We start from the raw sequence: 24,577 nt of genomic DNA, 5'->3' as shown, positions 1-24,577 counted from the left end.
GTGTGTTTCGGCAGCTCAGAAACACTGCCTGTAGTTAAACAAACAGAGGATCTCTCCAGAGCTCAAGATCTTTCTGTAGGATTTCAATAGGTTAAAGGCAGCTAGCTGATGGGTGGATGCAATCGGGTTTGAACACTTGCAGATGAATTCCATGCAGTGACTCTCCTCCACTGCAGGACAGGAGCTCCTGTGTTCAGGAATCCTGCAGTCCCTTGAGTCCTGCCCACCACCCTTCCTTGTTGACACAATTGGGCCAGGTCTTGCCAACGGTTAACCTCAACAGCCTGGGAGCCATCTGAGTTCCCGGCACAGTGAAGTTTAAGTATGTTTTCACATTCAATTCCATCCTCTGTGTTTCCGTATGTGAAAGCAGCTAACCTTCTGCATTCATGGGATTCGGCCCTGGAAAGGCTATAAATGTGGGTATGCATTTAAAAGGGGGTGGGAGTTAACTCCAATAGTCAGCTATTGAGAGACTTTATCAAATTTCCTGTTAATCAATTCCCCACCCCTCCACCCTCAAAGCACTGGGCCTTGAACATGCCAGGCAAGGTCTTTACCTCTGAGCCATATCCCCCAGATGTCTTCTCGACCTAGCAGAAGCCCAAGGAGGATATTCCTCTTGCGTGTGTTCACTGTCAAGGGACACTTGACTGTCTGTAAACTGCTACGTGTGAAGAATGTATTTGGGCAGCACAGAGAAGAACAGTGGTTGCCGGAGAAATACCAGGCAGAGACACATACTAACTTGGTCAACATCTGACTCATTTGGGGTAATTGTTTCAAAACTGACTTAAAGGGGCAGGCAGATCTCTGTGAGTTCAACTAAACAAAAGCAGAGAAACCCGAGCCAGCCCCCAGCTCTCAGCACACCTAAGATGCAACCTGAAGTGGATAAAATCCCAATCCAGACTCTTTTTGAGGGGTGCCAAGTTTAATTATCTCTGAGATCAACAAAATACAGAGACTGCAATAGTTATCTACTCTAGATGTTTCCAACATCTTCTAAAGTGAATTAGGAACCCACATATAACCTAGTTTAGATGTAAGTAATAACTAATAAACACTAAAATGAAATCAATTTACCACCTGCTCCTTTCAGACAGAAGATGTCTTCCACCTTCTCCCCTGCAGACTTCTCTTCATTCAAGGGAACAGCTTGGTTTAATGACGTCAAGACCAGAGCAAGGCGATTCTGTCTCCAACGTTATTCTCTGCCGCCTTGGACAGATTTTGTACCCTTTCTGGGCACCAGTTACCCCTCTTTAACGTAACAGTTACCCATCAACCTCGCTGCGTAGACAAAGATTAATTCTCTAGCTATAAAACAGTACAATGATTGGCACACAGCACAAACTCGATGAGTCTTGGCTACTTGTAATTTTACAATCCACAGACAGTCAGTTCTATTAATTACGCTCAGTGAATGGGTGCTTGCTATGCGCTGCTTCCCGGCTGTCCCAAAGAATCCTGCCTCCCTCCAACACCGCAGTGGAGCAGCTTACAGAGTGCCATCCCCCTTCACAGGGAACATGAAGGGCCCCGAAGACGCAGTCCAGATGAACCAGAGACGCCTCTGCCTCAGAATTAAGCTATATAGAGTTCATTTTAAAAACCAGGCTGTTCTACATTTTAAAGATTTATTTTGTGTTTATGTGTGTTTCTCTGTATGTCTGTCTGTGCTCCACACGAATGCATGGAGTCTGCAGAGGCCAGAGGGTGTGGGATACCCTAGAACTGGAGTTACAGATGCCTGTGAGCTGTCATGTGGGTGCTGGGATCTGAAGCCCCATCCTTCGCAGGGGGCAGCAAGTGCTCTTAACCAGCTCCGAGAGACTCTGCTCTATTTTACCGACATGTGAGGTTCTGTCTCCGCAGCGGAAACATCGGGGTGTTTCTGCAGCTTTGCGGACCCAGCACTAAGATGCCAAGGTGTCGCTGAACTTCAGTGGACACTAACGAGCAGGGGGTCTAATGAGCACCCAGGCTCCGTCCCTAACAGTCACTGTTCTGCAACTGTGTTCTTCAAATGAAGGGGAACACGAGGAAAATAAGGAATGGGTGCCGTGTGCGGCAGAGAGAATACCAAGGAAGTGAGGGAGAGGCCCCATCAGGTCCCGGAGTAAAGCTCTCAGGCTACCTGTACTTCAAACGGCGGCCTCTGGCCATTATTATTTCAGGCCTCCAAATTGTCCACCATTATACTCAGGGGAACTGATTTTTATGATGACCTGTTTTGGGGACAGAAAGGACCTGACAGAATTTTGAGAAGGACTGTCAGATTGTTCACCTCCCCCTCCCCCCAACAACACACACACTAAAGCTTATAAAATCTCGCACTACCAGCATCTGATTAATAAGAGCAATCATGTTCTGCGGGAGTCATAAACTCAGATAGTGCCAGAAAGGAAATCCACAGACTTTTGGTTTTACCTCAGCCTGTACAAGGTTACTAACCTTGTTTGAGTTCACTGAAGCTAGAAGAAAAATTCTTCATTAACTAAACCTTTACAAAAAAAAAAACTAGATAATGGGAGAGTTCTTTAAACTTACAATTCCAAAAACTAAAAATTTGAATTTATAGTTCAAAAAAAAAAATCGTAATTCACCAAGTGTTTATCCGGTAAGAATCATTTTGTTTCTTTTTTCTCCCCGCCACGCTCCAGCGGTTGGAGACCAAATCCAGGGCCGGTACCTGCTGGCTTTGGCTTTCTACCATCAACCGACACCCGACGCCCACTGCTTTGTTTTAACCACAAATAAGGTGAACGATGAAGAGCGCGCACGGAGTTATCCCCGGCGTCTCTAGTCAGGCCGGGACTAGCTGCCGGGCCGGAAGCAGCTCCTCAAGAATGTCTGCGAGTTGGTGCCGAGCAGCACAAAGCAGGTCTCTCATCCTGGATGTTCCTCCTTGGCTCCATATCCCCCGATTAAGTAACAATTAAGTGTGGTGTCCCCTTATTAGAAGGACACCTAAATACTGGTCTATGTTCAGTTATCTTTCTAAAAGCAACTTCACAAACCGTAAAAAGTACTAACTTGGGATTTGAAGAAACCTTACCACTTCTCCAAAGCAAACTAAAAGCTCACTTGAAATTTATTTCCCAAGTGACCAGCTTATGTGTGTGTGTGTGTGTGGGGGGAATACACAAAGAACTCGGTCATCTAACCAATTCCCCAAGACAGAATAATGACGTTTAAACACGAGAAGATTTATTTTTTGCCTATGCTTTTCTATCTGGTTTTTTTTTTTTTTTTTTTTTTTTTTTTTTAAGACAGGGTCTCTCTACATAGCCCTGGCTATCCTAGAACTCACTACGTAGACCAGGCTGGCCTTGAACTCACATAGACGTGCCTGCCTCCTGAGCACTGGTAATAAAATGTGCACTACCACACCCAGCTTTTTTTTTTCTTTCTTTTTCTTTTTTTAATCATGTCATCTTTACAGTATTGGGAAAGAACAAACCGTTTGGGCTTCTATGTAGTAAACTACTGCTGTAAAAATTAGCTGGAAAATCTTGAAACTACAGAGTTTAAATGATCTGTGGGGGAGAAAGCAGCACTGTAGGCTTTAATGGCCTCTCTGGGTTTTTTTTAAAAGTGGGAGTTATACTGGAGAGAATATTCCTAGATAGTTTTCAGCAGAAACTATCTGGGAGAGCACAGCATTTTCTCGCAGAGGGCTATGTGTGAGTGGGTATGTGTATGCACACGTGTTTCAGTACACTGGGAGACAGGACAGTTCCTAAAGCCTACACCACCTACATAAAATAGCAAAAACAAGAACTGGCGGTAAAGGTTTCTTTCAACAACTTGGAATTCTGAGACAGATGGACTGACAAGTTCAATGCCAGCCTAGACTGTGGGGGACCTGCTTCCACTTTTTCCCCCAGGGCACTCCTGAGCAGGGAGAAGTGAGAAATCTTTAGATAGAAATATAGAGGGGAGAGAGACAGACAGAAACACAGGATAGCCTCGGGAGGGCCTGGGTCAAAACCCACCAGCCCCTTCTGTCTCTGCTAAAGGTCTATTTATAGAAATGCCAAGGGGTGGAGCAAAAGATCTCCCCCAAGCACAGCCAAGTGCAGACCCTTCCAAACACCTGGTGGCCAATCCATCCCCTCACGCAGCCTTGCTGTGTAGAGCAAGCTCAGATCTCACTAGGAAACCTCTGTGGGCCTCCACACTAGACAACGTAGTGGGACCCTATCTCAAAAGAAAAAGTACAAGAGGCTGGGTGGGTACAGCTCCGTGGCTACAGTACTTACTTGGCATGGGAGTTCAACTGCCAGTACCACAAACAACCATAAAACAACTACATAACTAAAAAAAAAACCTATATAGATATTTATATATCTGTACAGAAATCAAGTAAGGTAGCTCTAAAAAACTGTAGAAAAAAATTACTTTCCTGAATTTAAAAGAAAAAAAAACTGAACAAAGGAGAGACGTTAGGAGTCAGAGGGCCAGTCCCAGGCCTGGGGCTTGGCTGCACCTACCTGTCCTTTCTTGTCGGAGGTGGGAGACGACCTGGACCTCACGTGCACAGGGACGGCCAGGGTATCAGAGCGCTCCAGCAGATCCTCGGCTGACTTGGACTTCCCCGCCTTGGCGGCCACCATGTCCCAGGAAGGCGGCCCGCCGGGGGTCCTGTCCATTCTCTGGGTGCCCCTGGGTCCGCAGGTAGCTCCGCTGAGCAGCTGTCTGTGGACCTGGGGGTCCCAGCGTCGTCGCTCCCCGACAAGGCGTCCGCTGGCGAAGGAGCTGCTGCGATCCCGGGGTGCCTGGGGTGCATCTGCGGCTGTTCCGGCGGCGGCGGCAGCGGCCAGGTGGGGGTGCTCCTTGCGGTGCAGCGCCTCGGGCTCCCGCAGCAGCGAGCTCAGGCTGCAGGCGGAGGCCAGGCCGGGGCCGTCGGGGCCGGCCTGGAGGTAGGCGCTCTGGGCGCGCTCGCGCAGCCCGGGCTCCTGGGGGCAGGCGGCGGAGGCGGGCCGCTTGCCGGTCTTGCGCTGGATGTAGTCGGCCAGGGCGCTCTGCTGGAACTGCTTGAGCTCGGGCCCCGACAGGCTGAGGCTGGAGCAGGCCTTGCCGTCGCGCTCGAAGATGCGGCGCCGGTCGGCCACGGTGCTCTCCGAGAAGCGTGGCGGCGGCGGTGCCATCAGCCGCGGGGGGCCGCAGCAGGGCGCGCCGGGCTCGGCCTCCTCCGACACCCCGACCTCGTTCATCTTCTCGGGCTCCGAGTAGGAGCGCTTCTTCTGCTCGGGCGTGAGGCGCCGCCGCGGACCTCGCCGGGCAGCCTGGGGTGCGGCCGGGGTCACGCTGTGCCGCTCCCGAGGGGTGTGTGGGGAGGATGAGGATGCGGATGCTGATGCTGCAGCGGAGGCGGCGGCCTCGGGGCTCCGCATCCCCACGTGGGCAGAGGCGGGTCGCGGGCGCCAGGGCCTCGAGGTGGCGCCGGGGGTGCCCGGCTCCAGGTCCCGGCGACGGAACGAGGTGGCCCCCAGGACGCGGGACTGGGCATCCTTGATGCTGTTTCTGTAGGCGCGGCTGAAGGGCGCGTCGAGCGGGGGCGACTCGGGGGTGCCGGGCGGGTCCTCCGACCACGCGGCGGCGGCTTCCCTCTCGGCGGCCTCGCTGCAGAGCTGGAAGGTGCTCTGGCTGCGGAGCAGGCGGGCCTCGGGCCTCGGGGGCTCAGCGGCTCGGCCGGGGGGTCCGCGGCCATCGGCGGCCCTCCTCGGCGGCTGGCCGCAGGGCTGCCAGGGCGCCTCCTCGAGCTTCGCCTCCCCGTTTTTGAAGGTCTGCTCCCCGTTGCGCGGCTGCTCCGTGGCCTCCGTGGAGAGATGGACACCGGCGGCGGCGGCGGCGGCAGCAGCTTTGGGATCCTCAAAGTCACTGCTGCTCCGACCGGACCTGGCGTTCAGGCTGTAGGTGGTGGAGCTGCCCACGCTGGGGAGCCGGTGGCGGCCCTGCTCTCGCTCCTCTATCTTGGAGACCTTCTCCAGCACCGAACACGGGGCCTTCCTGTACTGCAGGGTGGAGGAGGTGGAGGTGGAGGAGGCGGAGGGGGAGGCGCTGCTGGAGCTGGATCTCCTGGGAGCCACGCTGCACATCGGCTGCAGGGGTGGGGCCGGGGGCTCTGCAGACCTGGGCTCCTTGGCCTGCACCTTGCCCTCCGGCCTCGGGCAGGAAGCGGGCCGGTCCAGGTAGCTCCTGCCATCGGGCCCGGCCTTCCTCCCGGGCTCTTCGACGGTGGCGTGGAGGGCGCAGGGGGCCCTGCCCCCGGGGTAACCCTCCTGGGCCTCTCCTCCGAGCTCCACGCTGCTGCTGCTTCGTCTCCCCAGGCTCTCTGGAATGTTCTGGAGGGAGGCGAAGGCCAACTTGGACCTGCCAAAGTTGCTCTGGCCGCCGCCACCGCCGTGACCTTCCCGCTCCAGTTTCTGCCGGGGGTTGGCGTTGTGATCTTCCTGGAGGCCCTGGTGATTGGAGACCCGTCTCTCGCTGGGATACGGGCTGCTGCTGCCTTGGAGGGGCCCGACGTGTCTCTTCAGGGAGGCGTCCTCACTTCCAGGCGCTGAAGAGAAATGGACTTTGTAGGAGACGAATCTGGCCGTGGGCTCTGGGTTCCTCTCCGCCCCTGCCGCCGGGGCCGCAGAGTCCCGCTCGGGGGGCTGGCAGAAGGCGAACCCGGGTCTGCTGGCTTCCCCGTGGTTCCCGTTCTCGTCCAAGGCAGCCATCCTGTTGTTGCACACTCCCTGGGCGGCGGCGGTGGTGGTGGTGGCGGCGGCGTAGCCGCTCTCTTTGACCAGGGCAGGGTAGACGGCGCCGTTGCTGCTCACGGACGGCTGGGGCACCTGGGCAAAGTGCGGCTCGGGGGACGGCACCGGGTAGATGCCGGTGGGCAGCAGGGGTTGGCCGGGCTGTGCCTTCGGGGTATAGGCATGCTTGGGCCTCACCGGGGGGCTGCTCTCTGGGCTCCTCTCCAGGACCGTGTGCAGCTGCTCCTCGAGGAACGGCGGCGCCTTCGAGGGGCCCGAGGAGGAGGTGCTCGGCGGCCTGCAGAACCTCTTCTGATCCAGGCTCGACCAGGAGCCGGGGCGCTCGCGCTGCCGGAAGGCTGCGTAGCTGTCGCTCCGCGTCGGGGGCGTGGGGGCGCCCGCTCTATGGGGCAGGTTGTCAGTGGCGGCATCCGAGGAGCCGGGGCACTGCTGGCTCCAGGATGGGGACGGCGCCCCCTTGCCCGGCCGGGGAACGCTGTGCCACTTGGCACAGCCCTGAATACCTGCTGGGGCGTGGGCGTCCCTACCCGGAAGGAGCAGGGCGGAAGGGTTCACCTCATACTCGGACGAGACCCCCCTCCGGGCGTCGTAGACTGTCTTGACGTAGCGAATGTCTGCTTGCCTCATCCCTTCTAGGAGGCCGCCTCGAGCAGAAATCAGGTCCATGGAAGCTGACCGTTCTTGGCCGGAGCCACCAGGGGGTGGGTACTCGAGGATGCTAGAACTCGTGGAGAAGGAACTGTACGCCGAGTCTCTCTTGTTATGGAGGTGGCCCAGCTGGTCGATGCTGCTCGTGGACTTGGCAGGGGAAAGAGGGTGGCAGGATGGGTACCCGCCACCGGGCTCCAGGCTTTCCATGCTCCCCTGGGAGCTGCACTGGTCAGGGCTCCGCCTCAGATAAGCATGGTCGTAGTTGGAGAGGTCACTTGTGGAAGAGCTGGGAGGGAGGACAGAGACAAAGCAGTCAGTCGGCTGAGGAGTTCAGTGGACTCACGGACACAGGGCTCGGCTTATAAATTCACTCTTATGCAAGATGCCCCGTTTTCGGAAGGGCGGGTAAAAAGGGCCTTGTTTGGGGCTTGTTCCGATCCCCTGTGTCGTCACCAGGATTGACTGCCCAACGCTGTAGCCTTAGGAGCCTCTAATTAATCACTCGGGCTTACCAGAAGGAAGGGGTGGCCTTAGGCACAGGCAGCACGCTGATGTGACCTGCTGCGCTGTGAATGACATGTTGCACGTGCCCAGAAATGAAGGAGGTGAGTGGGGGGGGGGGGGACGGAAGAGAAGGAAGGATGACGGGGAGAACATTCTCTGTCTCTTGTAGATATTGTGGGGGAGATCGAGAAAAGCTTAGTAAGCCAATAGGCATGTGAAGGCTGGGGGACTTGGGGAGCACATGCTTATGATTTTAGTTAATATCATTCCTTTTTATGGAGTCAAAAGCTGGGCCCTGGCAACCTTCCTGGAGTCTCAACATTGGTAGGGACAGTTTGTTTGTGGGAAGAAGCTAAACACGAAGCTGAAAGGAGAAATACTCAGGGAGACGTGGGAGCCAGAAAAGGCCAATGAGAGGAGAGAGGGTAAGGGAGAGGGGGAGGCTGGGACGGAGGTCTTAGCCACAGGAGGTCCTTTAGACTGGGGTTCCAACACCAAAGGCATCCTCAGTGTGCCGTCAGGAGAGCAAGACCTTCATCCATCTCTGCTCCTCTGGGCTGGGGAGAGGGAAGGAGTCTCAATACTGGCCTTTCATAACTCAGAAAACTGCCTCAAAAAACTGGTGTTTTTTTTTTGTTGTTGTTAGATAACCACAGAGTCTAACATGCACGTGTGGGGACCAGGGATTTTGGGAAATTGTTGTAGCATCCATTCCATTTTGCTATGGGCTTAAAACTGCTCTACTGATGGACTATCGGGGGCTGGAGAGACGGCTCAGTAGCTAACAGCCCTGGCTGGGTTCAGTTCTCAGCACAAATGGTGGCTCACAACTGTCTCTAACTCCTGTCCCAAGAGCTCTGACTGTCTTCTGGCCTTGGCAGCCACTGGGTATGCACAGGTACACAGACCTGCATGCAGACAAAACACCTACACACATCGAATACAAATGTGCCATGAAATATAACTGAACTGGGAGTACAGCTCAGTGGTGAGCCCTTGCCCAGCATATTCGAGGAACCAGAAAGGGAAAAGAAATTCTCTACCTCTGGAGAAGCCATATTAGAATAAACGAAGATCAATCAGCAGTCTCCTTATGGTAAACGCTGTGACTCACTGTTCTCCAAAGGAAGGGAAATCACGAGCTCTTACCTAGGCGTTTCCTTCTCAGACGAGTACAGTCTCAAGAGCATTTAAAATCATGTAGTATATATGTTCCTAGATCTCACGTAAGTAAATGTAATGACACAGTGCCGAGTGTATGCTTTTAATGTTTTAAGCTGGAATGTCTCCGGAGAATGTATGATGAGACTCGAAGACAATGTTCAGAGTGAAAACTAGTGATAGACCAGCAAAACATTCCGTGGTCGGCAAGAAGACCACATGCTCAGCATTTTACCTCAACAGAGTCTAATTTGTCTCATCAGGGAAAGTCAACTTACTGAAGCATCCTGCTTTGGGAAGGACAGGATAAGGTCAAGAGAGAAAGAAGAGACAGTTCCTGAGCCTGCCAGCTCAGGAAAAATTGACCTGCCCTCAACGGCACGGCATATGCCGTGGCTAAATTTTACCACGCCCTGCCTCCTACGTTCCTGGTTCTCCTCTAAAGTGAAGAGGCTTGCTGCAAAGGTAAGGGAGGGGAGCCATTAAAGTCAGCCCCATCTTCTGGCTGCAATTCCTTTAACTTCCTGCAGCGGGAGGTGCAGAGGTGAGGCTTGGAGTGGAAGTGGACACAGCACAAGTCATTTGCTGAAAGGGAAATTCAGACCTAACCTAGGGACATACACATAAGCAACTACACCAACAGCCGGCCGGACCACCACTGAGCAGGGAGAATGCCATCGCCGATGGATCTCAGAATATAGGAAGTCACGCCGGACTCTTGCCAGACCAGAGCAAGTGTCTAGGGCCCCACTTCCTGTTGCAGACCTCAAGTGGACAGCACCACATGAGGACTTTGTAAGGCTACTCTCCTACCCCGGGGGTTGCTCTGTCCCTCAGTGGTCCAGCCTCAGGCTGCCTGGGGATGTGGGGCCTGATGTTGGCCTCCGGGAACAAGTCTTTCCACTACTATCTGGAGATACTCATTCCTATTAGCTTCAATGTTCCTGCTTCTAAAATGCATTCATGGAGGTGGGGTGAGTCACAGTGAGGAATGAAATCGTCAGTCCTGCCAGCTTCAATGCTAACATAGGCAACCTGACTATCGAGGACTGCACCTTCTGTGGGTCCAAGGCCTTACCGTGGTGGTCGGGCTGCTTCTCCAACCTCACCGTCTACTGCTGTCCTTGCTCACTGCACCCCAGCCCCTGACCCTCCTGGCAGTGACTCAGGCGTATGAGACCCATCTCTGCCAGTGTCGCGGAATTTTTGTACTCGCTGCTCTACCACCCAGAGTGCCCGTCACCTGGCTCACTCCTTCCCCTTCCTCCAGTCTCGATGTCAGAAGACTTCCAAAAACAATCTTCACCTTGGCTCTCCTGACATCCTGTAACGCTGTTTTATTTTTCCCTCGTAGCAATTATACCACTGGACAATTATATCACGGCTTTGGTTACGTGAAGGCTATTCAGTTCTAGCCACAATGTTTAAAGAATGAACGCACACACAAAGCATTTGCTGATTCTGTGTCCGACACATACATGTGCTCTTCTATGCTGTTCTGGGGTTCGTGTACTTAGAAGTAATTTTGGGGGCTGAAGAGATGGCTCAGCAGTTAAGAGTACATGTTGATACTGCAGAGGACCTGTGTTTGGCTCCCAACCACCAAAACTCCAGTTCCAGAGGATTAGCAATCTCTTCAGACTCGAGGGCACCAGGCATGCATGTGGTACACATACATGCATACAGGCAAAATACTTATACTCACAGAATAAAGTATTTCTCAAAAAAAAGGGATAATTTTTAAATGCTCAAAACACTGTGAAAAGCACAAACAAGTATATGAAAAATTTCCTGATGTGCACTCACAGAACCTTAATTCCTAAAATGATCGAATCTGTTTGCACAACACTTGGGCTGAAGTTACACAAGTCTGTTTACCGCCAGACTTCTAGGTCTCCGCCAACTATGGTTCATCTGTTGTTCTAAGGGGAAATACACGAAGCAAAGTTTTCTAAACTTATTTGACTCTAGAAACTTTCTGCCAAGGAACACTTAATGAACTTTCATTTCATGGAAGACTCTTGGAGAAACAGTATTATAAGGTGAAGCATTTCCCATCTTCTTCAGGGAGCATGCCCATCACTAAGGCCATCTGAGGCAGGGCGGTGCTCGCATTTGCCAGGCGAATGGATCTCTCAGTGAGTCCTGTGCATGATACTGCTACTTCAGCCTCTTGTCAGAGAGACGACGTGTCCTCGCAGTCTCTCCTGATACTTCAGAACCATTATTCTCATAAGACAGCAGAGAGAAAGTGGCAAGGGCCTGGCAGACAGCAGCTACCGTCAAATTTCGGGACAATTCCAAATCCAACCTCGCTCACAAGACCGTTAAAACCGACGGCCCTCGCCGCCTCTGTCCCTCCTACACCTCCCCATCCCCTTACTCTCCTGTTTTCACGAGAAAAAGACCCCTGGACTTAGACCTAAAATTGGGCTTGGGAAACTGAATTCAGGCCACCAGAGGGAAGCCAACCATCCTGGCACACTAGATCACTGTGAGCCTAGGGACATCCCGGTGGTCCTTTTCTGGCTGCTGCAGCCGCCACTGTGTGTCCACGGGTAGACTGACAGGGAGGGATGCAGCGCGTGACAGAGCTGCAGAGGTGTGCCTGGGCTACGGTGGGAGAGGACCCAGAGACCTGCAGCATTCTGGGTAATCCCAGCTTGCTGTTCTATTGGCACACAGCGCTTGAGTGTTAATAGCCATGTTGGCATCAAAGGAGCAGGAGGCAGACAGTGCCAGCACAGCTCAGCCTCTCTAACGCCCCCCCCCCAAACCCGGAGGCTAGGACAAGGGGAGAGGGGCAGGGCGGCCTTCCGGATACTACTGTACACTGCCCACAGTCACTCAAGCAGGGGTCCCACACCCTGACCACACCGGTCTCATTTCTGCTCTAGGGTCGGTACATTCCTGAGGTCACATTGGGACTTCCTAAGGCAGTGAGGACGGGAGGGCTGGGAGGTTGTAAAGGAGTCGCCATTCAGTGGCACGCGTGTGTTCTGCTTTATGCTAAGTCCTTCAGCAGGTTTCCCTGGACCCCTAAAATCCGCAGCCTGCTTATTATAATGGTCACGTACGGAATGTTTCCCATGCACTAGGAGTTGCATGCATTCCTTTATTTAATGCTCACAATGACCCAGTGACAGAGGTGTCCTGAATTCCACTTTAGAGAAAAGGGAGCCGAGATCAAAGGGTGCTCACGCTCATGAGCAGGTGAGGAATGAGAGTGACCCCAAGGTCATACCTAAAACCTCAAGCACTCTGCTCCTCCTCCCTTAGGTCGTCAGGTGCCCACACTCTACAAAGCCCCGACACTTATGGTGCTGTAAATCAAGGGTCCTTTGTGGAGGGTGCACTGTGAGGGAACCTAGTCTGGAGCAGATGGCTCAGATGCTGTGAACTGGTCCCCTAAGAGACTGGGAGGACACCAGGTGTGGGTGGCACACGCTTTTAATCTAACCAGCATGTGGAAGGCAGAGGCAGGTGGATCTCTGTGAGTTCGAGGCCAGCCTGGGCTACAGAGTGAGTTCCAGGCCAGGGCTGTTATACAGAGAAACCCTGTCTCAACCCCCACCCCACTCCCCGCCCACCTCCTGAGAGACAGACAGACAGAGAGACAGAGACAGGGCGGCCTACAAAGAGGGAAAGGAGTGTCTATAGGAAGTTAAGTAACTAGGAGTCACTTCTTCCTGTGGCCTGACGCTTACTCTGATATGACAGAAGAGGTCTGTCCGGTCCTGTGTCCACCGATGAGAGGCCTAGGATACGCCTTTGAGCCAGTCATGATCCTTAAGGGCTGTAATTGAGTCCTACCTTTCTCCCAAGCACAGCCACCCTCTGTTAAATAACCCTTCCGGAAGCCTCCCAGTGGCTCTCCCTAACACACTACCTGCACCTCACTCTTATGTAGGCGTGAAATGCCCTTCCTACCTCCCTACCATCGCCCCATCTCTGTGTGACTCAAGTGATGATAATACTGTGTGGAGCCTGACTCCTCAGGATCAAATGGAGGCTAGCTTGTGCATGCAGCTGGTATGGGCAATCCTGACTTCGGTTTTGTCTTCAGTATGCCCGAGGGTCTGGGTTAGGATCCCCTTTTCCCAGTTCCTCTCAGATGTGTTAAGGCCCGGTTTCTGGAGTAAACCCCTTGGGCCACCGCACTCACGGGGTCGCTGTTCATTCTTAACAGCTACACGTAAAGACAGCAGGACCTGACTCAGCTCTGTCCTCACTCACACACTGATCCGCTGTCCACACTCAGACAGACTAATCTGTGCACACTGCAAAATGGCATAAACTTCTGTGTTCTTTTTCTTTTTCTTTTCTTTTTGGTTTTTCGTGATAGAGTTTTTCTGTGTAGCCCTGTCCAGGCTGTCCTGGAACTCGCTCTGTAGACCAGGCTGGCCTCGAACTCACAGAGATTGGCCTGGCTCTGCCTCCTGAGTGCTGGGATTAAAGATGTGTGCCACCACCGCCCAGCAACTTCTGTATTCTTTAAAACAGTACTGCACACAGAAGAGGGAAATGGACGACGGACTTCAGGAAATCATGTGTCACAGAAATCCTCCATCTTAGTTGTGTCGGCTACAGGGCCAAGCAAGATGAACTGCTTTGACAGGAGAAAACCCAGGCAGAACATTTAAATATAGGCATATCATCAATTCAGCCGAAAATCTATACAAGTCTGAACAGTGCAGAGAGGACACTGAAGCACCCAGGAGAGAAGTCTGTCAAATTTTCGGATATGGGATTATAATAGGTATTGAGAAATAGCTGATGGGAAATGGGTCCCAAAAATATCTCAGATCACCAGCCATGATCACGCTTTCCAGCCTTCCCTCAACCATCTAGGTCGGGAAGCGATGGAGGGGTGAGTCACCCACACAGTTAGCATTTTAAGAGGACAAGAAAAAAGACATTTTGGGGGAGAGCATGACCTTTGAAGGAGAGAAACCCTTGGACGCCAGCTGTGGCCACTCACCTGGAATGGTAGCTCTGGTGCCAAGGAGGGCCCATCGTGCCCTGAGATATCTGCATCATGCTGGCATCAGGCTGGTTCTCTCCAAATTTGGTCGTATGCCACGAGTGAGGGCGAGCGGCGGGTTCACTGCACCTGAGGAGACACAGGAGAGGACCCTTCAGCATCAGCAGCTTCTCAGCCGAGTCCCCTCACACAGCAAGGTGGCGTGGGGACCCAGAGACAAGGTGGCGTGGGGACCCAGATGCAAGCATGGCTTACTTCTCCTCGGCTCGACAAATATTCCATTTTACCTCTTATCTCCCATCACTTCAGACCGCACAGGAGTGTTGCCTAGCCAGGGTGCCTTTATATAGGCTTCCTCCATGTTGGCGTTTTGTGCCTTCTGAATGTAAGGGCATGGTTGCCTTGGTCTTCCTGGCCCTCCAGACTTAAAGGAAAACACTAAAATTCCTTCCTATTTCCCAAGGGACTTTGCGTTAGATGCACTGTAAAAAGCTTCCTGGGGCTCTTCAGGTCCTCTGCCAGACCCTGGGTGGACGGTGCTGTTTCACTCACTGTCTTGGTAAGAACTGTATGAAAGTCAGAGGCTGCCCTGCATCGACAATGAAATATTCTACGCCACAGTCTAGAGAACAGAGTGTTCTTCTCCAAAAGACTTTCTCATTTTTTTAAGTCGGTGACTTCAACTCTTAAGCATCCTGCCCTTCAAACACAAAGATCTGATGGAGCCGTAGAGAAAATGTGGGTGTCCTTTAGACCGAACATGAGTTCAAGGAGGAGCCAGGGACTACAGAAAGCCAGAGTCACGGGACAGCTGCGGAGCAGTATTTTTGTCTAAAGAGTGAGGTGATCCATCAGGGCATCTCACGCTGACAGCGTCTGAACTCTGAGATCACAGGGGAATATTTGTGTGGTTTAGAAACACTTTGGGATACAGGACCCCACTTGATAAGATGGAAATAGTAGATGTAACTTATCCCAATCCCTCATACTTGCCCCTGAGCCCTAAAGCCCTATTCATTTCTCCTCTGTGACAAATAAATTAGCTTCTATAATGCACAGGAAAACCCGATCCCATGATGCCCGTGAACTTTATTTGTTAGGCAAATGAAACACTACTAGAGCAGGTGCCTGGAGACTTTGGTCCTCAGCCAGACTTTGTTGTTAACCCGCTGTGGAAGTCACTTCCTGCCCTTAAGCCTCTGCACGCCTAAAACCTGAAGACACCGGTCAGAGGCTCAATTCAGCTTATTTTAATCTGATTTTCTGAGGCTGACATTATATAATATAGCTGGCCCAGAGTAAAATATCAATAGATATTAAGTATTAATCGATATAACTCATTCGCTGCTAATGAACTGATAGACTAGAGGCCGGGCAGACAAGCCTGTTAGACAGACCGACCTAGAAGGAAGGGGAAAAACGGGGAGAAGGAAGTTGAGGGTGGATGATGGCGGACATGGGAATGGGTAGGAGGAAACATTGACACAACCACCCTTCCAGCTCCAAGCTCGTTTATGGAGATTAAGAGTCAGTAATTACACAGAGGAGGGCCAGCCAGATGGCTCGGCTGGCAGAGACTTCTGTGCAAGCCTGACAGTCTGAGTCTGATCCCTGGGACCCTCGGGAAGGTGGAAAGAGAGATCCGACTCCGCAGAGTTATCCTCCGACCGTTGACTGAGCCGTCTGTGCCCCCTCCTATCAGGTGTACCCACAAATAACTAGCTTTTAGAAATGTAAAAAGTCATCACACGGAGGAGGCTGGCCTCCAAGGTAACTGTGGCAGAGCAAACAGGGCGTGGCCACAGAGGCGAGGCGGGGAGCTGCTATGGCACTGGCTGCGGCCTGAAACCAGAAGGGTAAACAGAGGCCACACGGTACAACTGCCTGCCTGGAATCTACATGACGACGACGACGAAAGGAACCTGGTGATGAACCAGGAATCCAAGATGGCGCTGCAGAAAACCCAGACACCCCTGAGGAACTGGGCTGAGGCCGCAGCCCACTTTTCTGGGGAACTTGATGGGCAAGGTCCACGGAGGTCGAGCAGCAGGAGTGCTGATGTGCTGGGCTGGCCTGCATCTAGCTCTCCAACCGCCCCCTCCAAAAGAGCTGGCTCGGCCTCTCTAGTCCCCTAAAGGCTCAAGAGACAGGCCCTTGGGGGACTAGAGGGGTCCTGGGGGGGCTGGGATACACTGGCTCTCTTTTCTTGGTCTCTTGTTTTATCCTTCATCCCATTAGCCCAATAAAGGAAACGTGGGCTCCAATCTAGTTTCTAAACCAGATACCACTGGTTTTGAGCTTTGGGGTTTTTTTTTTTTAAGTACCTGTAAGTAATAAATTTTCACCTTGACTCTCCTTCTGGTTATAATGGGCCAGTGTTATGATCTGAGTGTGAAATGTCCTCACGTGTTTGAACCCTCGGCCCCAGCTTACGGGGTGCTGTTCTGAGAGGCTGTGGGACCTGTAGGTGGTGGGGTCCAGACACAGGAAGTGGGCTGCCGTGGGATGGGCCTTGAGGGGTAATTATGGCCCAGCCTCACTTCTGGCCTGCGATCTCTGCTCCTGGGCAGTCGGCAGTACCAAGAACGAGGGCTGCTCTCCTTTCCTGCCTTCCTGCCTTCCTCACCGTGGTGGGCTGCACCGCTCAGCGCCACGGAGTTTCCTCGGGTGGGTGTTCTGTCACAGTGATAAGAAGAGCAATCCACTCAGGCTACGAGGGTTCAGACGGGAACACCAACTACCCCGGGAACTGGACTAGAAGCCGCTCAGGACATTCTGACACGTGATGTGTCCACAGTTTGCCCATGTCCTGAGAGGCAGGAAGGCTGAATACGATTTGGCAGAGGGGGTTTCAAGACAGCATGGCGCTCCGGAGCGGCTTGGTGGTTATCGCTGGCTGCTTTTTAGCTGGGTTCAGAGCCAAATTCATGAACCTAGGAAATCCCAAGGCAGCAACGTGGTGATTAACCATTGTGTTTAGACAGATTCATCTTGAGAACGGGAAGCAGGGAAGACTGGAGCAGCACGATTTAGAGAAGAAGACGAGCAGGCTGCTCGCGGCTGCCGGTGCTGACGCCGGGAGGTGGCAGGATCTTTACCGAGAGAGAGGTCTGCTGGGTACTGCAGGCGCGTCCGTGAAGGGGACGGTGGTGAGACCTTCGCTGTGGTGGTTGTAACGTGAAATGTCCCTCACGGGCTCGTGGGTCTGGACACTTGGTCCCTGGTTAGTGGTGCTGTTTGTGAAGGTGGTGGAACCTTCAGAAGGCAGAGGAAGTGGATTGCTGGGGGAGGCCCTGGGGCTCCACGGCCGGCCACACTTCCTGTTCATACTGTGCTTCCCGTGTATGGCTGCAATGTGGCCAGCCAAGCCTCCCGACCTGCCCCCATGCCTCTCCTGCCCACCGCATGTCTTCCTCACCATGACGGTGTCTATCCCTGGAACTGGAAGCCAAAATTCTTGTTCTCCGTTAAGTTGCTTTTGTATGAGAGGAACACGGAGGTAACTAAGACACTATTCTTCCTCAATTCCCCCCTGGACGTGAGGTGAGCACCTGTGCACACCGATGCCACTTCCTGTCCCGCACAGGCCTATGAGGTGAGCACCTGTGCACACCACTGTCACTTCCTGTCCCGCACAGGCCTATGAGGTGAGCACCTGTGCACACCACTGCCACTTCCTGTCCCGCACAGGCCTATGAGGTGAGCACCTGTGCACACCAATGCCACTTCCTGTCCCGCACAGGCCTATGAGGCGAACACCTGTGCACACCACTGCCACTTCCTGTCCTACACAGGCCTATGAGGTGAGCACCTGTGCACACCAATGCCACTTCCTGCCCTGCCACAGGTCTATGAGGTGAGCAGCTCATGCTACCAATGCTACTTCCTGCCCTGCTACACACTTCCTGCCCTGCCGCAGGCCCCAAACAAACAAGACCAGTTGATCATGGACTGAGATTTTCACAACTGTGAACTGAAGTAAACCTATTTGTTTACGGATTACAGAGCCTTACTATGTGGACAGACAAGCCTAAGGTAGGAAGGCTGCTGCCGCCCTGGACACTGAGCACGAGGGTTACAGGAATGTATCAGCATGCCTGTCAAAAGCATGCTCTTTATAAACTCATTTTCTCCAGAGCCTGTCAGAGGGCTTGACAACTGAACAGTCGAGCTATGCAGGAGTTCACGGGATAAGAGGCTGCGGGACGTGGACGTGAAGGATGCCCAGGCAGAAGGAAGAGCATGCCCGAGATGAGCAAACCCAAAACAGGGCACAAGCCACACCATCAGCTGACGAGATGACGAACAGGGAGACAGGTACCAGGTGGAGGCGGAAGGAGAGGAAGAGCCTGGTCGTGAGCCTCTCATGCCATGCCACAGTACAAGATGGCCGAGACTCAAGGACCTTAGGCAGGAGGAGGCGGGCTCAAATCTGAAGTTTTAGGAAGATGCTGCCAATATCACGGTGAATCAATTTTACCAGCCACGGTAAGAGATGATGAGGGCCTGGTAATAAACTCGAAGGAATGGAAGATCTTTAAAGTTATGGAGGCAGAAGAATCTTCATCCTCAGTGACCACTTAGAATTGATAGAGAGTGTGTGTGTGTGTGTGTGTGTGTGTGTGTGTGTGTGTGTGTGTGTGTGTGATGTTTAGTAAAGAAAGAACAAAGAATGCCAAGTTCCTGAGGTGAGGATAAGTTTGGAATATTCAAAACAAGAGTCTGGCCGCAGCCACAGCCAGAGGAGCCGATGGTGTGGATTCAGAGGACAGGTGGCGTTCTGAAGGCGTCCTGGCCACAAGCATCAAAAGTTTACTTGACTGGGGTCTGGAGCCAAGACTCAGAGGCAGAGTGGGACTCCAGATGACCTCAGAGGACTGTTATGTGTTGGATAAGTGGAGAGAATGACAACCTTGGGTTAGAAAAGGAGCCCCGGAGGGCGTCTGTTGGTCCTGCTCCCAGATGAGCCGCTGTGACTGGGCTGCATGGCCTTCCAGGTGCACAGGCCACCTGTCACCCAGACACGAGTCACACACACAGGACACAACACAGACTCGGACTGACAAGACCACAGAATCAAACGACCATATTCTTAGCTCTGACTGACCCGTCCACCTGTCTGTCCACTGTTTACTGCATACACCGTCACAGAAGACAGAGTCCGCCGAAACACTCCACATTCTCACCATCACGATGGCGATGTATCGAGTGTCTGTCAGAAGGACAGACGACCCTTCGGGTCGAGGGGCTTCATAACACCCCTGCTGACCACCACAGGCTTAGCTGGGGCGGAACGCTGACTCGAAGGTTCTTCCTGTGCGCCGCTCATCATTTTCCTCATCTACGTTATGCTGTTTTAAGAAATGGGTTTTTACTATCTTGCCTAGCAGACCCCAAACTGATTGGTTCAAGTTACTTCCCCTGCCTCAGTCCCAAGGTGCATGTCACTTATATACAGCTATTTCTTCATCTATTTTAAAAATGGACACACACAGAGAAACGTATTCACATTAATACAAAGACTACCTTACTTACGTGTGGGGTTAAAACTAAACTTAACAAATAATTAACATTTATTTCCCCATATTCATTGGAAGTCTTTTGAATAGACAATAAATTCACATGGTTAAGAAATAAATAAAAACCAAATGTGCAATCTTGTCCCTCCAGACTCCATACCTCACCCCCATAGCTGACCACTCCAGTTAATTTCTTACGTATCCTTTCCCAGCGTCCCAGTATGTAAACACAAGCCTATATAAAGGTGCGAGTGTGTGGCACACTGGTCCAGAGCTTGTCTAGTGTGCACAAAGCCCAGGGTTCTACCCCAAACACCAAAAACAACCAAAGAGGTGGGCTGGTGGGAAGAAAGGCATTTATGAGGTAATGCCACCTCAGAGTAACATGCAGTCCTTTCTGAAAGGGGTCGTTCTTTTTAAATGTCGCACTCGTAATGTGCCCTGGGGACTCTTGGCTTTGCTGACTGACTCACAGGAGTGAAGTCTGCTAACAGACAGGTGACTAACACCGTAAATGAGGAGAAGAGCTAACGCCCTTTCCTTGCCCTGTGTTTACCACACTAACCCACATTTATCTCCGTATCTCCTTCCCTGACAGGTAGTTTCCTTCGCCTCACCCTCCATTCTGAAACATGTTTATGGACGAACACAGAAAGACTATGATAGAAGAGAGGGATTAGCAAGGGGTTTGTCTTTTTTCAGTTAGTCAGCAGTGAGTAAGTGATGCCCGAATGTCCGGTTTCTCAATATTTCAATCCTGCTCTCCGCCCAACTCAACTCAACTTTCCTCCTCCTCCTCTTCTTCCTCCCTCCCTCCCCCCCCCCCCCTCTCTCTCTCTCACACACACACACACACACACACACACACACACACACACACACACTCCAGAGCAACTGACTTTCCTACGTGCGAGCATTCACACCCACGTCACGACAACTGGGTACAAACGCCACGCTCCCTACAGTCTGCAGTTGCACTCCCCTTGGCCACCGTCTGCCCTTCAAACACAACAGGAGTGCAGCAGAGCAGAAGCTTTACCGGTGGTCCCTCTGCCTCGAGCCTGCGCATGGACTGAGGCATTATTTTCTCTGCGGGAGGAAGGAAGGGAGGGAGGGAAGAAGGAAGGAAGGAAGGAAGGAAGGAAGGAAGGAAGGAAGGAAGGAAGGAAGGAAGGAAGGAAGGAAGGAAGGAAGGAAGGAAGGAAGGAAGGGAAGGAAGGAAGGAAGGAAGGAAGGGAGGAAGGGGGACTGGACTGTACCAACGTTTTGGGGCATCGGCGATAATGACTTCAGAATTTTCTTCCCTACTATGCACGAGCTTTGACAGGCAGACCCAACTTCATGCTGATCACTCTCAGTCAGGCTGACGCACATAGACACCACACACAAATTCTTAGGGGTTCAGAGAGGCTGAGACGGTGTTGAGAATAAGAAAGGCTGCGTCCCCTTTGGGTTCTCCCGGGGCCTTCCCAGGACGTCTACTAGCAGACCAAGCAGGAGCAGCTTGGTGCAGCAAACGGAAGCCTGGGTTCTTCCCCTCCACCCAGGGCCCCTCCGTCACCAGAGCTGGAAACCTCCTCCTGAGTACAACCCCAGAGACGGTCTGTCTGCAAGTTTGATGAAGCCCAAATATCAACCAAAATATTTCAAAATCAAGCTAATTAATGCTTTATAAATGTTCAATGGCATCTCTGTGTGTGTGTGTGTGTGTGTGTGTGAGAGAGAGAGAGAGAGAGAGAGCGAGAGAGAGAGAGAGAGAGAGCGCGCGCGTGAGAGAGAGAGAGAGAGAGAGAGAGAGAGAGAGAGAGAGAGAGAGAGAGAGAGAGAGCACTACTCCATTAAATAAAAACAGTATCTTGGGCTGGAGAGATGGCTCAGAGGTTAAGAACACTGGCTGCTTTTCCAAAGGTCCTGAGTTCAATTCCCAACAATCACATGGTGGCTCACAACCATCTATAAAAAGATCTGGTGCCCTCTTCTGGCCTGCAGGCATACGTGCAGGCAGAACACTGTATACATAATAAATAAATAAATATTTAAAAAAACAAAAAACAAAAAACCACTGACACTGAAGCAGCTGAATTCCTTTTCCTGATACACAATGTATGGAGCTAGGCTTTTCTTTTCCCTTTTTTACTGTCTCTCTCCCCATTTAAGATAAGAGGATACAGATAAGAAACTGAAGAGATTAGAAAAAAGGTAAATACCAATTTAAAAATGTTTAAAAGAAATCTATTCTTTAAAAATCATACTGGAGGGGCTGGAGAGATGGCTCAGAGGTTAAGAGCACTGACTGCTCTTCCAGAGGTCCTGAGTTCAATTCCCAGCAACCACATGGTGGCTCACAACATCTATAATGAGATCTGGTGCCCTCTTCTGGCCTGCAGTCATACATGCTGTATACATAATAAATAAATAAATCTTTAAAAAAAATCATACTGGAAAAAAAACTGTTTATTAAAATAAAGTTTAAAATAACCGGAACCCAAATAAAAAGAACAGTCTAGGTTTGGGGACAGAGCACCTGAAGGGTAGGAAACTTCTAGAACACCAGCTCCCGTTCCTTCCCTACCTACCATATTTCCAGAATAAATTTTACAACACGGAGGCGTTTCACCGCCACAGCTGGTTACCACAGAAGCCGCCACTCAGGAGGAGAATAAGAGTGATCTCTCATTCACTTTCAGAGGACAGAGTGCCAGCTAAACCTGAAAAACCAGCCCTGTGGTCTCTGGCATCGAGGGCACCTCTGAATGTGCGCACTTCAGATTTTTCTCTTACCACTTATGTGGCACAGCAATGAACGGGATCATAATAAAAATCCATATTCAAGTCAGCCGGAGCCCTAGGACATTGCCCAGACAGTTGCATGCACCTGTTCTTTTCCACGGCATACTGTCTGAGCGTTAATTGCCGGAATTTTAAAATCACAGTTATACAAGAGTGAAAGCAGAATCCAAAATCTGTGAGGGAAGGGGAAGAAAAGGAAGTCGCCAAGCTCTCAACTGTGCCAGAGTGCAGCCATGCACAGATGTCCCTTCACGGACGAGGAGGACTTCAAAGCCTAACGAGAGGGAGGGCTGGATCTTTCCCTTAGCATCCAGGCGACACTCAGAGGTTCCCTCCCTCCCTCCTGGCTTAAAAACCGGGGAGAGGGACTTCCCACACAGGCTGGACCTGGCCGAAGAAAGAACCTCACACCTGTGGCGTCTTAATGGAACCCCTTAAATCTTGAGAGCGAGGGGGAAAGACTGGGGTGAGGAGGATGGAACACCATAACCAAGAGAGGAGCAGAGCATCCAGGGAGCACAGGATCCACAGGAGGTGTGGTACCCACGGCACGGGGAGCTTAGAGGAAATAGAAGAAGAAACGGGAACGCCTGGAATCTTTGAAATTCTGACTGGGAGAAACTCCCCCCAAACACATGTCAGGGCGCCAACCCCGAGTCCAGGAGGCTCAGACTCAGAAGGGGGACAGACTCAGAGGCTTCACAGAAAGAAGCAGAAACTTCCACACAACAGAAAACCGGACAGAAAAAGGCCAGCCAAGGCCAGCATCCACACTCACGCAGGTAACCCCAATTAAAGGCAGTGGGCCTGAATATATAAACGGGGAAGGCGGGGAAGGAGAAGGAGGAGGCTTTAAGGGAAGGAGAGGGGATAATGGGGGTGATAAGATCAAAGATTATATATGTACTTTGAAATGTACATAAATGAAAAGTAATTGCAAAAGCAATTTTTAAATAAAAAAAAATTACTTAAAGTTAAAAAAAAACAAAAAACTAAAATTCTCACATCTGAGAGAAGCCCAGAGGAGAGAATTCATCCATGGCAGAGCAAAGGTAAGAATCACGGGCACCATCCCCTCAGCTACCATGTAGACAGAAAGGGAGCATAGTGAGGTCTCATCGACTGCTGAGGGGGGGAGGAAGCAGGAGGGGGGCTGTGAGCAAAGGATGATGGCAGACACGTATGAGAATGTCCGGATTCATCCCATTCTACACAATAAGCACTGTAAAAGGCAGAGTTCAGAGAAAAACCTCCCAGCCTGGAACTCTGTACTATGTGGACCATCTTCAGGAGTGAAGGGGGAGCCAGGCACAGTGGGACACTCCCACGGTCCCAGCACATCGGGAGATGCAGGCGTTAGGGTCACCTTCCGGCTACGCAGAGAGTGTGAGCTTGGGGCCAGCCTGGGTTACAGGAGACTCCGTGAAGGAGAAAGCAGGTCTGGGGGGCACATGTCTGCAATGCCAGCACTCTGGGAGATGGATGTGAGGGGCCATCCTGTACTACACAGTAAGGGCCATCCTGCACTACACAGTAAGAAGGCCCTTCTAACAAAGTAAAAAGCAGTCACTTTCGGACAAACAGAAATTGTCATCAGAAAAGACAAAAGTTACGTATTCTGGAAACTTGATCTACAAAACAAACAAACAAACAAAAGAACATCAGAGAAGGTGAGCAGGGTAAAATGAAATTGAAAAACGTCCTTCACTTTCTACACAGGCTGGCAACAGAGCATTGAGAGGGCTTGGCAACTAGTCCTCTGGCCCAGGCGCCCTGCAGGGAGCAGAGTTCTGAGAGTCCACGGGGAGCTGCAGGGGCCTGAAGGGGGAACAGAGCACTGGCTGATCTGAGGGAGATAAAAAGACAGTCTAGGGAGATAAGCCATGAGGAACTGGGTAGCCCTGTGGGCAGACCAGTGGCTGGAAATTCCCGGACAGATGAACGAGACAAGTATGCTGAAACTTAACACGTGGTTGCTTATTTTTCTTTAAAAATAGATGTTCTTGGGAAGCTAAAGGTAGGATGATTATGTTGAGTGTGAGGCCAGCCGGGTGAGTTCCAGGTCAACCTGGGCTGCAGAGTCTCAGGAAAAACAAAACAAAACAAAGCAAAAACAAACAAAACACCAATCAGCTAGCCAACCAAACAACAACAAAAACCAAAAAACATTAAAAAAAAAAAAAAAAGAGGCAAGA

At 51.7% G+C, this 24,577-nt stretch overlaps 1 protein-coding gene across 2 annotated transcripts in view; it reads right to left on the bottom strand.

Moving 5' to 3' along the window:
* The window catches only part of Shroom3 (shroom family member 3), a 318,788-nt gene that overhangs the window by 21,196 nt on the left and 273,015 nt on the right, over positions 1-24,577 (bottom strand). For both annotated transcript variants that reach the window (XM_042257655.2, XM_076546650.1), the window contains exons 4-5: positions 14,071-14,202; positions 4,500-7,710 (exon numbers count right to left, since the gene is read on the bottom strand). In XM_042257655.2, the coding sequence (XP_042113589.2) occupies positions 4,500-7,710; positions 14,071-14,202 (3,343 nt within the window). The remainder of the gene's footprint in view (positions 1-4,499; positions 7,711-14,070; positions 14,203-24,577) is intronic.

This window comes from Peromyscus maniculatus, chromosome 10, assembly GCF_049852395.1.
Source record: "Peromyscus maniculatus bairdii isolate BWxNUB_F1_BW_parent chromosome 10, HU_Pman_BW_mat_3.1, whole genome shotgun sequence".
Taxonomy (NCBI): Eukaryota; Metazoa; Chordata; class Mammalia; order Rodentia; family Cricetidae; genus Peromyscus; species Peromyscus maniculatus.
The sequence above is the reverse complement of the archived record's forward strand: the minus strand, read 5'-3'. Positions and strand labels throughout refer to the sequence as shown.